Source organism: Dysidea avara, chromosome 13 (genome assembly GCF_963678975.1).
Source record: "Dysidea avara chromosome 13, odDysAvar1.4, whole genome shotgun sequence".
Taxonomy (NCBI): Eukaryota; Metazoa; Porifera; class Demospongiae; order Dictyoceratida; family Dysideidae; genus Dysidea; species Dysidea avara.
Window position 1 is genome coordinate 8,866,532 of NC_089284.1, and position 15,066 is coordinate 8,881,597.

Sequence of the window (15,066 nt, forward strand, 5' to 3'; positions counted from 1 at the left end):
CACAATGATGAATCGACTGTCAATAAATCAATTGCAGTTCAAATAAACACTATAAAATCAAAGCACTGTGTCAAAGTGTCTTCTATGACTCTATTTCTGTGGGTCTTTGGCTCACACAAGATGTATGTGGTAGAAACTATAACAGCAGTGGTTGTGGTTAAATAAATCCCAATACTTACAGCTGCTGAACTGCAAGGATACAAGTCAAAGGCTTTTGGGTGAGACTCTACATTTGAAGTGAGTTCTTTGTTCCTAATGTACTTTAATTAAGGGGGTAGGCCGGCATAAAGAGACAAAAGCATTGGCAGAAGACTGTTGCACAGGTGGCAGTTCAGTGCTAATGTATTGATATATGGTGTGATTTTGGTGCGTCATAATTTGGTTTCGATTAATTTTTGTTTTACTTTGTAATTATTAATGACAATCACTGATCACTATTACTAGCTGTCATCGCTTGCACTACTGTTGTAAGAGTCAATGTCCACTTCAAAAGTTCCTAAATCTTCGTCTTCGAAATACTCATCCTCTTCATTGTCACCATCATCATTGTCACCATCATCATTGTTATCATCATTGTTATCATCAGCAGAATGTGTATCACTATTGAACACTTCTGTAGCTGAAGTTACATAATCTGTAGCCTGGGTCAAACTTTTAAATAGAAATGCTTTCTTTCCTTTTAAAAAGTCCAGGGCAACAGATTGGGATGAATACCGCATCTATGTATGGCAAGGCCATAAAGAAATATATTATAATAGTATGCATGTATGACGAAAGTTTGGTGAAACTCAAGCTTGGAAATTTAGCACATGAAGCAGGTTGGTAGATAAAAGTTTAGTGCATTCATAAATATTAGACAGTATAAGCTAGATAATTGGTGATCAAAGTTTGGAAAATTTCCTTTGATCTGCCAATTCTTTGATCTGCCAATTCGCCAAACTTGAGTCACTCCATACTTTATCATTTACAATATGTCATTATTATTGCAATACACATGCCCTTGTTATATATAATGCATACGTACAGTGTTTTCAGCAGTATAAACAGCAGCAGTAGCACATGATAGTGTAGAATCTATGTCTAAAAAAACATGCAAGTCCATTATAAATTTAACATACGTACTAAAACAAACTATTAAGACAAAATACACATCAATGAAAATTGTTTAAGTACAATGCTATGTACACGACACATTACTGCTCATATCACTGACCTGAAATTTCTCTAGATATTGTTGAAATTACACAATCTTGGTAATAATGCAGAACTGCTTTCATTTCATTAACCAATAGCACCTTCTCTTCACGATTGCATTGCATTTCATTATGCAATTCTGTTGCTTCTAGCTTGTGCTGCATTTCAACACTGCGGAGTTTTCCTGTAAAGAAAAGTTTGTACAGTAAGGTAATGATTTCATTACACACAATGAAGAAATGTTGGTGAATTTACTTGTCAAGTGGACTGAGTGCACGTATTACTAACATCGCAGTAAAATTAGTGTAAAAAGCATACAAAGAAAGACTTTGATAGATAACATTTAGCACATTGTAGATACAACCGTTACATGTGTATCCTAAACAGTAAACACAATCACAATCTATTGTCATCACCAGTGTTGGGACAGTTACTTTTAAAAGTAACTAGTTACATATTATTTACAACTGAACTATTTAGTTACAGTTACATATTACCCAAAAAATAAAGTAACTATAATAATATTACATATTATACTTTGTGTCCACAGCCTTAAGCTGTCATGTGTACAACTACCACCTTATCACGTGATATGATTTCGTTGTTGGGCAATGTGCAAATCTTGGTTATAAGTAAGAAGCTGGTGAATAAGCTTCATTCAGTAGGCTTCATTACTTCATTGTGGTTAGGCATTACTCAGTGGATTACTAACGAGATTAGTAACTTCGTTACTTGTAGTAATATTACGTAATATTAGACTCGTTACAGTAACTATATTACTTAGGTAATGCGTTACATTAGTAAGTAAAGTAACTTGAGTTATATTACCTGTTTTTATAACGTATTTCATTATATTACTTAGTTACCACAAAAGTAATAATATTACGTAACGCGTTACATAAGTAACGTGTTACTTCCAACACTGGTCATCACAAGTTAATGCATGCCCCACATAGTTATCCCCGATGAGATGAGCAGAAGGTATTACTACTGGTCACCATATTCGGTTATCACAAGGCGTAATTAAGACTAAATTAATGGTTAAATAGTATCCAGAAATACAATTAATCATACAAATCCAGAAATGTTCCTTTTTCTTAAAGCTCTTGACTTAATTGAAAAATAGTGTAGCTTTACACTGTTACATTGTAAGCAAATTAATGAAATTCAAGTGCTCTAGTATATATAAATGTCAGCTTCACAGTAGGGATTGTGATATTTATTTTACAGATTTTTTATAGCGTGAACTCATGATACATACTTATTTGTAGTTTACATATGCAAACTGTATTCGCAACAATTAAGTACTTCTTGGATAGCACACATAATTTACCATAACCTGATCTTTAATGTATAAGCCATGCAGCACAATTATACTCCTAAATATATTACTTACACTCTTCCACTTTTTATACCTGTTAAAAGAGACCAAGGAAAATCTCCATCTATCACATCACCCACACTTGTCTTCTCAAAACCTTCTACCATTTCCACTAGGCGGTTGTAATTAGTTACACATATACCAAGTTTGGCTTTTTCGGCTGAAATACTGCGGCGAAAACTTGATCGCTGCTTGCTTGAAGCTATACACGCACATCAAATAAGCATTATAAAACAATGACATGAGTACTTACAGTATACTGACAAACACATTTACATACTGTCAGCTGATTTGTGTGACAGTAATCAAACTTAACTAACAATTTTACTGTTACAGAAATAAAACCCAAGTATCGAGCCCCCCTCTCCCTCCCTAACATTTCATTACTTTTAACTGTTGCCTTGGCAACACCACTGCATTTATGATTGCAAATAGCTTGTCTTCATATAGTACAAATGCGTCTTAGATTACACATAGTGACCTAGCAGCTAGCATCCCAAAACTACAATGTAAAAGTTAATAAACATCAGCATGAAATCTGGAAATACAAACTGCATGCCTTTAAATTTTAATACGTGAAATATTAGTAACGTTTAATGTTGGAAATGTTGGGTGGTGAAAATAAAGAAATAGATGCTTTTTTGAGTTTCTAAATACCAATTTGTTGGAAAAACTAGAGAGGAGTATAAAGGTACATTGAGTTTGAGTTTGTTAGATACATCGATGTTACAAATCACAATTGTTACGTACGTAGGATATTGATGATGTACATATACATATGTATATGTATAATATGAACAAAGAATGCAAAACACACTTAAATAGCAAGCACAAAACATCACATAGTTAACATGTAAAATTACATGCTTCATTCTGGATAATTTTAGCCTTTTCCCTTATGCTTAAAAAAATCATCTCCATTTGAGATTGCAATTTCTCAAGCTTTCCTTTCACAGCTAGAATCTTTCCATCCCTTAAACACTGTTGCCTCTGTTCTTCATTAGTGATGCAAAGCTTCTCTTCTAAAGCCTGCATTTTGGCTAGACTTTCAGCTGACCTGGAAACCAATTCTTTGACTTCTTTGTACAGATTATCACAACCTACAATTAAAAAAATAAAAATAAACAAACAAATAAAAGTTATAGCAGCTATATACATACAACGTGAATCAACTGCCTGCATTGTAGCAAGTGTATACTTCTCATTTGTGAAGTGTGTTGTGATTCATACTATGAGGACTCCTCACTACATTATTTTGTATAAAGCGATAATACTCAAATGTGGTAAATGTAAATGTCAGTTTCTGTACAGGTCCTGACACTAAGTGTATAATATGATGAAAATGGCAACACATAATGCATCCTTTAAGACTCAATCATGCATCTGTATGTATGCATGAGAGTATGTATAGCTACTCCAGAATGTGACTGCTTGCATATCTTACAGTAGAAGGTCACAAGGGAACTCTACAATAAGAAATACACTTGATTTAGTAGCTACAGTATGGTGGAGCCTCTTGCAAAGAACTCTCTAAATCAAGGAAACCTCTGTATATTAAAGACAAAGTACTTTGGTTCCCACAGATTAAATTCTAAAGAGGAAAACCTCTACATTATATTTTGGTCATAGTTTGTTATAGAGAGGTTCCACTACATTCATAAATACACAGGTGATATTGTACACATGTAGGTTACAACAAACCTGTTACAATACTGTCTATGGATGTATTGCTAGCATTGTACTCCCTCAGTTGTGCAGCAACTCCAGAATTATTCCACAGCAAAAAGTACTTTTCTTTGTCATCAGTAAGATGTTGTTCTTCACTATGTAGTTCATCTATAGCACACAGGCATTTGCACAAATGTTAAGCTGCTGACCAGTGACCAACTATACTGGTGTACTAACTTCGTGCAATACGCTGTATCTGCTGTTTAAGAGAATCCAATTCATCAGTTGTTAAAGTACACCCAGTCCGTAATCTAATTCATTTAGTTTTTTGCTCTCTAGTTTCAATAGCTTTTCTGTAGTCTGTGGAGCATTTGTACACATATAATAATTAATATTATCATCACATATGATTAAGATTATAAAGTTATGATCTAGATATTACAGTATGCTCCTGATCAAATTTATAAGTCATCTAGGCTGACAATGTGCTGCGGTAAATTGTTCCAGAGCTTGACTGAAGTAGGGTAGATATATTATGTAAATATGTAAGGGCTACTGCAATGCAATAGCGAGTCAGAGCTTGTGGTAGTGCATCTTACCTCACAAGTGTACCGGTTTCTCACTTAGTACATACTTTGCAGATATTAACGCATTTTCAAGTGTTGTCTAAAACACTAATACTGTATGTTACTAATGTTCATAGATAAAAGAATACATAAATGCCGTGACAGCTTAGATAAAACATTCCCACAACTATTTTGTACAATAATTGATCATCACAATAAAAATATGATGTGCAAAATGTACAGCACAATAATTATTCTAACACGTGCAATAACACATCAGAGTCTTGTCATGATACTAATATGCATACACATGCAAACTATAATAATATCATTACCTTAACTAATTTTTGCTTCAGCATTTTGGGTATTGTTCTAATTTTTCTCACATTCCAAAACACAGCTGCTTCTGTTAGAAATTCCTCCCTACCTAAAAATAATCCCTTATGATGCTATGCAGCATATAATTGTTACAATAACATGCTTACGATAAGCTAGCATATACTTAGTCAAACCCCATCTGGAAAGATAACTGAAGAGCAATTCCATATCTTCTCCGGATCCAGCTCCTGACTCATCCTGCCAACGCCCTCCCCATAAAACCTAATATGTAGCGTAAACAATTAAACACACCGACACAAAAACAATGACCACATACACTGCAGTGCCACGAATGAGCTTTTGCGTGCATTGCAGGAAGGCATGGTACTATCTCTAAAGCACCTGCAGGGGAAGGAAAATTCTGTCGAGAGGCCCATGGCCAGTACTGACAAATGACATCATGGAAGAAATAGTTTACTCCTCTGGATACAAACTCATTCATATGTAAATAATGAGTATATCCAAACCTATAAGAATTGAAATAAGTATTATATAATGCAATAATTACAGTATATCATACAGTACAGTAGTATAATATAGTAGGAATCATGCATATGCTTTCCTTTAAAGAACACAATTCCCTTGCAAGAACACAATTCCCTTGCACTGCTATCACAACAGCATTGTAGGTAGGTAATCAAGCTCGAGTATGCCACAGTGCAATTAAAGAACTGATGCCTTCAAAAGAGTATAACTTCATATACACTATATACGAGGGATCATTTTATATTTACTGCACATATCATACACTTACATTTGTCATTGCATATATATTTGTTTTTGCTTGCAATGCCAAGGTGTTGTTGATTTATGGGTAGAATAGAATGTCAAGGACTTTATGAGTTTGCAGTAACACTTCATTTATCTTGTGTGTTGTCAACACATAACTATGCAGCAAATGGATAATATTTGCAACACACCTCTAAAAATCCAAGTAAATGGATGTGTTCTAGGATCACTTAGTACATTGTTCTTCATGTTAACGGCAGTACAAATCTACAAGCTAATCAAAAAGGCTTAATAAATGAGCTGGTGGAAAGTTCTATCAAAAATATGAGAACTGAAAAACATTTAGAGGATGCATTTTGTTGTACAAGTATAACCTCTAACCTCTGGTTCTATTATTTCCTTTGATGGGGTGTTAATAACTTCCACAATGTTAGTACAGTGAAACCGATATACTGTAGTCAGTATTGGTATATTGTAGTCAGTATGGAGCCAAAGTTTTCAGACCTTATATGAAACAGGTGGCCATATTAGACAGGTCACTTTGTAAAAAATGATTGGGGGATTTCTACAATGATCAGTTTAGACAAGTGACCGTATCATACTGTGGCCTATTTAGACAGGTTTATAGTAATAACAAAACCTAAAAAAATTGACAAATACAAGGGAAAAAGCCTCTATCAAAGGGTTGTTCTATTCTAGTCAATAGGTCTATAGTCAGCAGTATATGTGACCGGATTTGCGAAAAGGGGTCTTCCACACACATCCAATTCTGTAACTTTGGGAGACCATAACTTTGTGATCAAGTAGCATAACATTCTGAAATTTTTACCATTTATTCAGCTATGTTGGTGCTCACTTCTGACCAAATTGCAAGTCAATAGCTCTTTCCCATCTGAAGATATGAATTGTCGAAGTCAGGAAATTGGATGTGTGTGGAAGACCCCCTTTCGCAAATCCGGTCACATGTATATATATTATGCAGTTATGCTACAGGTACATGTATAATGTATACTACATGTGTGTAGTAGGTACTGTACATATATGCTTGCAAATATGGGAATAGGATTCTCTTACAATTCACCCTTGAACATGTTAACAGCCTTCTGTGCTATTACATGGCGACATCCTGCAACAACCAGTCCAGTCTCATCCAGTGTTTTCATCGTTTTTGAAGATGCCTTTGCTGCTTTAAAACGACTTCTACCGCATATACCTGTTACCTAAACATGCACATAAATTGCATAGATTTATTAAGATGAATGAATATTTACATTGTCTGAATGGTATCCAACATCCTTCAGGTGACTATCAACTTCGGTATTCTTTACAATAAACGTTCCTTCATAATACGAGCTCCTCACCCCTCTAAATGCCAAATCATACATTATGAAGAGGTTTTTGATAAACAAGATATTATATGCTGCTTATATCAAAGAGTACAACAAGCACACGTGCTTACCTTGGTACCTTGGTAAACCTGTAGAGCTTTCTGTTTCCATCAACATGAATGGAGTGTTGGTTTCCATAGCAAGCTGGACAGTCTAAAATAGGATGCCTACCCAACTGGAGTAATTCCATCATGCAGTAACGGTACTCTTCAAACGCTTTAATAAAAGCAGATTGATTGATGGTGGAAATCTACAAACCACATGTAAATTGCAACAGTAAAACACTCCATATTACCCTTCCATTGTGGGCTGATACTTCCTCTAGTGCACTAAGAAATCCATTCACAGTTGTTCCTGGTACAAATTTCTGCACATAGTCAAATAGTTTTAGCAGCTGGCAAGAAAACAAATAATTAAAGGAACAAGCGCTGCTTGGCCAGAATCCAGAACCTATCACGTCACACAGAGAATCACCGTATGCGAATTTACAGTTCAGACATTCAGCTTTGCAGTCGTCAAGATCAAATCTTCCTATTCCAAATATTACACATCATGCACATTGATAATAGAAGCTAAAAGTGCATGCATATCATTACCTTCACTGGTAACTAGCACACGCTTCTCCACACCGGTAGCTTTATGGCATAAACTTTGCTCTGCCTTGCAGTTTGGACATCTCTAAGGTAGCTTCAAGGGCCAGAATCGTCCTACGCATGTATAACATTTGATACATACAGCTGCCATACATGATACAAATGAATAGAGATGTAAGGCACATGCAGAAATTCCAAGCTAATAGCATGATTCACATGCTCAAGAGTCTTTCCAAGGCTCTTGCAGGTCTGTGTGGCTTGAATACAGACAAGCCTAAGGTATGAAACTTGTTAGCCTGCAGATTCCTGATATAGACATCTCGTGGCAGTGATATTGTCATTTTGTTAGCGTAAAAATGGTTGTGGTTAGAACAAACTATCATTATCAAAGGAAGTCAAATTACCCTACTAAATTTGAAAAAAAAATTACAAACCAGCAACCTTAAAACAGGTGATTGTGACTCAACCAATTTGACTAATTGGTTAAATGTATAATCACCAAACTTTGATAAGAACCCTAAAAAACCGTCATTTAATTTAGAACCTTGATTTTCATCAACATTAACCTTCAATTAGTCAACATTTCCTGTCATAAGAAAATGCCACATTTTTTGGCAACATGTAGTCACGAAAATTTGTAAATGTAACATCTTACTGATGGGCTTGAGTTGCAGTGATTGTGGATCGATGGCAGTTGTTGGTGACATGGGAATAAAGCATCTTCCTGTCCATGCTTCCCTATCATGAAGTGGTAAGTTATTATGTATATTCTCGTCACATAGAGTACAGATCAGCACTGATGGTGTGCAATGGTGACATCGAATAAAAGCTTCTCTTCCACATAATGCACATTCCTAATAGAGAACATATCAAGTAACTATTGTAGGAGTAGGTTTCATTAAAAATAAATAAAATGCATATCTGGAAATGGTTGTATGTATAACTTAATATTAACATTTTAAAGTGGCCAGTACTGAAGGTCTGACAACAATAATTGTGCTGCAACCTTAGGAACAGACAATACAAATACCTTGATACTAAGGTAAAACAGAAAAGGGCAAAAGGGGCCACCCAATCATGAATGTCTGATCAGGCGCCATGCTTAGCGTCCTGCAGAAGGGATGGATTTTCTTCCTTGAAACCTACAGTACTGTAAGTACTTGTTGTTGTTGTTAACACATTTGCTCCTTGATGCATTGGAAATCTTTTAATTATAGTCCACTTTTACCATCATGAATAAACCTTTTATTCAATTTACCATAGAGATGGGATGACATATTAATATATTGCTGTATCACAATATGCAAGAGAGTGATACACATGTTGATACAAATTTTATTATAGTTGATTGCAGAATTATTGTAAATTCCGTAAACATTCCATGGGCTACAAACCTATTTGTAGAGACGCCGGAGCAGCTGGACTGAAGAAAAGAATAACTGTGGTTCAATTTCTGTTAAATCCATAGCAACATTAACTTACTAGGGGACTTATGGAAATCTCACGGTATCGCATAATTTTTCAATAATTCTGTAATCGATTGTATATTGATATATTGTATATCACAATATATTGAGTGTATCGACACATACAGTAGCCATGTTGGCATAAAATTTTGAATTTTTGAAATGCAGGTGCCACTTTACAGCCATGTTAGCATTGCCATATTTTGTGTGTCTTTCAGTTAAGAAAATTTGACATGTAATCATTGCATTGTGATATCGCAATGTATCATTGTATCGTGATATATGTATCAAATACTTTTGAATCTTGTATCGTCTCATCCCTAGTTTACCCTTATAAGCATTTAAGTTATTCAAGAGTTTCTGCATTACAGTAAGTATACTTAAACGGTTAAGCTTACTGTGCTCTAGATAAATTGTTGCACTAATAATATAATTGAAACACTAATAAAAATCTGTGCCTGATTGTTTTGTCAACCACACACTATCAATGCTAGCTGAACTATGTCTGATAGACTCATAATTTATGTACATACTGCATAGTGCTTAAAACAATGCTCATGCAGATATCTGACATTTTATTTCAAACCAAACTTAGTGGTCGTCTGAGTATGTTTCATTTTGGTCGGACATACGTACTAATCCTTGTCTTATCATACTTTAATTTTACTTAGAAAATTTACTCAGACAAAAATGCATATCACATTAATTTCAACAATGCTTCACAGTTTTTTTTATGTTTGATGTCTGAGCAATTTCAAATCTCTTATACAACATAGCTTTGTTCAAGCACAATCTCCCAGCGTTTTTTTTTGCTACTTAGTCGACTGACTGCATGCGTAAAATATGAATATATAAATTTGTAAACCAGACGCATTAAACACATTTATCTGAGTCTTATACAAGCTCTGAATAATAAGTTACGTTGTACGTGTACTCAAATACAGGTAGATTTATCCTATTTAATTCTTTAGACTCACATTGATAACAGAAATGGCTTCATTCACCAATACGTGCTCGAATATCTGTTGCCTAATTATCTTCCAACTATCTTCCCTTCTCTCCATACGTTGATGCCAATCTGATACTCTGGCTGATGACTGTCCTGACCTCAGCTCTTGCAAAATGTCATCATATAGTTGACTCAATCCTTCATTATCTGCAGTATTGCACATTATGGTGAAAAGGACTCTTGGACTATATCAACATGCACCTTTGCAATAAAGCTACGCATGTTTCCATATCACACAAACAAGAAAATCTCACAAAGTGACATTTCATAGAATCCAATGCAATGAATAGCACATGTACCAATCTCATGTAAGAAAGCCTGACTGTATTATAGTGGTACAAAACAAGACCATTGCATGGGCAAGGTCAAAAAGGAACTGTGCTGTACTGTATTTCCATAACGTACAGTTAAAAACCATTCAGCTAAACTTGCTTACCACTTTGTGAAATTACTATACTTGCTATTATTCACATGACACAACAAATTAAAAACCTTGATCAATAGTTAGCCAACTAAACAGACAGAATACAGAATTCCTCTAAATATTACCTATCAAGAGTGATATACCACAGAACCACAACTCCAAATGTCTATAGTATCTACACTTAGTGACCACAAACCACACCATCCACATTGTAAGCTTGCTGAACGCTCAATTAATACAACCAAATTTTTATTTGCATAATTTCATGAAAGGCTGCACCTACAAAACAGTTCATTATTTATTGAGCCTACAAGCTATACATTGTGCAATTTCTGATAATAAATGATAAAAGGAAAGGTGACAGTAGAAAAAATGCATACACAAAATTAATCATGGAACACAAAACAAAATAGTATTGTACCTTGTACAGCTCCATCTTCATGTTGGTATGTCTCATGATCTTCAGAATTGCTTTGCTGTGCATGGGTTGGTATCACTGCTACACATATGTACATAAAACCATACAGATGGTACATATATTATACGAGCATATAGCAGTATCTGTAATGCTGCTAAGATAATGCTGTACAGTATTTTGTTTTTTTAGTAGTGTCTGTGCTGTATTATAATGCTGCATGTACAGAATACATGTACACTAGGAACGACTATTTGACTACTAGGTCAAGTCAAACCACATCATACTGCGGTGTTGTTAGAGTCAGTGTTAATTTTATGCTATGCCCAGCAATTGGTGAGAAATAAAATGAAGAAGTACACTAACAATTGACAAGTGCACATCAGTGTTGAAACTGGGTTGGCTCACACTGGTCACATTTTATCTGAGTCATCTGGGTCAGACCTGGTTTATTAAATATCCAGGTTTGAGATCACATGTGACACAAATTAATATGGAAGTGTAGGAACACATCGTACTTTGCATCTTAGCTTCTTTAGTGAGCCTCGCCCTTTTACAGGAATTTTGTGGAACTATATGTAAACATACATGAAGCCACACACTCACTTATCAGTATGTCCAATGCACTCTGTAAGTATGCACAAATTCAGCTCCATTTACATTAATTGAGCCATGCCCACTAACTGACTGTTGTATGATTATAACATATGGAAATCCATGCATATGCTTATCAGTGCAAAATTTACAAGGAGTCAAGCCTACTATTGAGTGTTTCTGCATGAATTATGATTGGGATTGCATACAATCCAGGTCAGTGGATCATCCGAGTCAGCAGTTATAGTGAGCCAGTTTCAACGCTGATGCACATTATATAGTGCTACATTGCACACTTCTGCTACTAACAAATCTAACATATATAGTGCTGCTATGCTGCACACATATCATTGCTAGAAGCATATAACCTTAAAACAAATATTTTATATATTGTTTTATGGACTAAACTAACACATGTACAAGACAAATAAGTTAGAGCGAACTAAGAACATGGTCAGTATTTATAAGAAATATAATTCAACTATTCTATACTTGCAATTAATTTCCCAACACATCTACAACTACAGAATAATACATTATTTACAATGTAGCATGCCTACACTAGATATACTAGTTGAATATTGTATAAATTTGAAAAGTGAAGTAGGATTCCTGCGATAAAAAGCAGTGAAACAAGATAATTATATGAATGATGAAAGCTATTACAACATACCTATGTGGGAAAATCCCTACTTTGGCATATTACCACCATTTGTTTACCACTAAAGTAGTGATTTTCCCACATAGGTATGTTGTAATCCAGATAGCCATTTATTGCTTTTACAGTGCAAGTGAATGCTCGCCATGCTTTGAAGGAATGGGAGGCTGTGCTAACTGTGATTGTTTTAAAACGTGGTGGAATTTGCAGTGGGCATGGCAACTTAGAAAAATAATAATCATAATCTCGGTCTGATAGGTTGATCAGCACAGCACCACTTCTTACTGTACCAGTAGTGGCTAAACGCTTAAAACAGTTTGTGACTTCTAAATACACTCCACTAAGAAGGTGTCAATATGGAAAATTAGCACATTGGTATGGTTTCCTTGCTTGAAGAAGAACAAGATGACTGTGTAATTAAAGATGAAAAGAAAAGCAAAGTGCAGATTGTCGGAATCAGAAAAGGCACATGCCAGCCTTGAGTTTTTATTCTAGAAAGAAATGATGGCAGTACGCTGTTTTGTTAGGCCTCTAGCCTTGTGACCCTGTTTAGGTAGGCTGGCAGGCAGACAATTTTAGTATTTTTTAAAATTCAGTATTCGGCTTCCTGTAATTGTTTACTTGCTTTTAACACTTGATTTGATGCTAGATGCACTAAGACTTTTCCGTAAATGTGATTTTCATCGTGCATGATATTTCTAAGTTGGTTTTTGACAGCACTTTTTGTGGGCATGTGCCACTTTTGGGGGATATCTTACTTACACAGTACTACCGTACTGCTTGATAGATGCATGCAAATGCATAGGATTTAATGCACTCCTGGGTGTAAATGGTGTATTATTGTTATCTCACCGTCACTATTATTGCTGGGACAACTGAAAGTCTTGCGACGACAAACATTATGTGTTTTCCTCAACATAGACCCACCACAGTATGTGTACTGCCTTCCATATGACTGTTTGGGTGGTCGACTTGGTGTTTTTTTCTTGCTAGAGCTTTCCAGCTGTAAATCAAGGTCTCTAGAGCAAAAACCAAAATTCAAAACATTTAAATGTGATTATGCAAATAAGTTTATCTAGTTCAACCAATGAACATGTCACAATAAAGTATACTTTCAATAGTATCTTGACATATAAGCTGCAATAAATTTGACTATACCACTGTGTCCAACTTAACAAGTAGTGGTACCATATGCAGCAGACGCCAAAATGTATACATGATTTTTACAAATCACTAGCTGACCTATTGAAAACCAAGCTTAATAGGAATTATAAATTTAACAAAAATAATAATAGTCCCTGAAACTTGATCTTCAAACAACTTGTGTAAGCTACAATAAATCTACACATTGCCACATCAAGCAATGACATAACCAGTATACACTGTTACAAACTTTTGTATACCAGCTACCATGCACAGAAGTAATAGCTACATATCAACAATTACTTATCACCCTACAAACACAACACTGACATGTCTACATCTAAACTTGACCCGCTGAGCCGACTTGTTTGCACATTTCTAAAACTTCATTTTAATTGATTCTTTGTTATCTAGGGTTGAAAACTAATGTGCTGTGATTTGTCTGGTAAATGCTTTTGGAGTTATAGCAATAGAAAGCTGGAAAAGCAAAATAATTGATTTGTACAGTGACTATGGAGAAAAAAATTACAGGCGCCTCATAACTCATGAAGGAAATGAGCTACGGAATTGCGATTTGTCTCATTGCGCTCATCATGAACTAGGAAATTCACCAAGGTACAGTGTTATGACTACAGCTTGTACTGTATATCATTCCATGTTTTTGAAGTTGAAGGCTGTTCAACCTTAAAAACAGGGACACACAAGTTATATTTTTACAATAACATACATAAACAAACTTCAATAACTCATGTTTGCTTTATAGTACAGAAACAAAACAAAGATTTTCTTACTAGCCACGGAAAGGTAAATCCAATGGCATATCAGTTATAACAATTCTGTTATTGCTTTACTGTTTATTGAAGCAATTAAAACCTACATAAAATTATTTATGTTTTACCCAATTTATTCTAATTCTAGTAACAAAATTATGCTAACAAATTGGGTTTTCACTCAGCGGGTCACAAATAGTATGCATGATGTTTAGCTTAAGCCAAGTAAACTTGATTACTTGTTTCTCATCCACAAAATACGGGATTTAGATGCGGGCGGGAAGTTCTTTCTGTTATTCCCTATTAAAGAAATGTTCTAAAGCACAACAAAAACAAGCTAATTGTTACTATGTGGGTTATAGCCACAGCCTTCTTAGCTAAATATTTACATATCATTGCATTGGTTGAGCTGCAAGAGACGTTCCTGAACCAGCTTTTTCAGCATTAAAATATGTGTGCACATGACTGATATTAGCAATAATAAAATTAGAGGCAGTGGGATAAAAGGTGATGCGGGCAGGAATGAAAAACAATTAATCAAGTTTGTCTGGCCTTATGGGAAGCAGACCTCACAGTCATGTTGCCCAAGAAAATCATGGTGCTACAGTAAAATAATAAATTAAGTGTGACCTCCTAACTTAAATTTATCATATCGAAGGGATTACTTCATTCAACATTGCACAAAACGTG

At 35.0% G+C, this 15,066-nt stretch overlaps 3 protein-coding genes across 4 annotated transcripts in view; all 3 read right to left on the minus strand.

Moving 5' to 3' along the window:
* Positions 1-85: 85 nt before the first annotated feature.
* LOC136243562 (uncharacterized) lies at positions 86-4,405 on the minus strand. The gene is made up of 6 exons (XM_066035079.1): positions 4,277-4,405; positions 3,439-3,675; positions 2,610-2,777; positions 1,214-1,378; positions 1,025-1,080; positions 86-719 (listed from the first exon to the last, which is right to left on the minus strand). Exons 2-6 carry the CDS (start codon positions 3,608-3,610, stop codon positions 441-443), a joined length of 840 nt encoding a protein of 279 aa, XP_065891151.1. The 5' UTR covers positions 3,611-3,675; positions 4,277-4,405; the 3' UTR covers positions 86-440.
* LOC136243471 (uncharacterized) lies at positions 4,278-7,980 on the minus strand. Its single transcript, XM_066034975.1, has 10 exons — positions 7,965-7,980; positions 7,600-7,835; positions 7,376-7,554; positions 7,188-7,281; positions 6,991-7,136; positions 5,465-5,654; positions 5,295-5,409; positions 5,145-5,236; positions 4,481-4,603; positions 4,278-4,411 (listed from the first exon to the last, which is right to left on the minus strand). The coding sequence occupies exons 1-9, from the start codon at positions 7,978-7,980 to the stop codon at positions 4,532-4,534; spliced, it is 1,140 nt and encodes a 379-aa protein (XP_065891047.1). The 3' UTR covers positions 4,278-4,411; positions 4,481-4,531.
* The window catches only part of LOC136243563 (uncharacterized), an 8,662-nt gene continuing 1,293 nt past the window's right edge, over positions 7,698-15,066 (minus strand). Inside the window, exons 3-8 of one of the 2 annotated variants that reach the window (XM_066035080.1) lie at positions 13,316-13,482; positions 11,218-11,295; positions 10,341-10,519; positions 8,553-8,751; positions 7,901-8,011; positions 7,698-7,835 (exon numbers count right to left, since the gene is read on the minus strand). In XM_066035080.1, coding sequence (XP_065891152.1) covers positions 7,983-8,011; positions 8,553-8,751; positions 10,341-10,519; positions 11,218-11,295; positions 13,316-13,482 — 652 coding nt within the window. In that variant the 3' untranslated portion in view covers positions 7,698-7,835; positions 7,901-7,982. The remainder of the gene's footprint in view (positions 7,836-7,900; positions 8,012-8,552; positions 8,752-10,340; positions 10,520-11,217; positions 11,296-13,315; positions 13,483-15,066) is intronic. The other variant, XM_066035081.1, reaches the window with a different exon arrangement.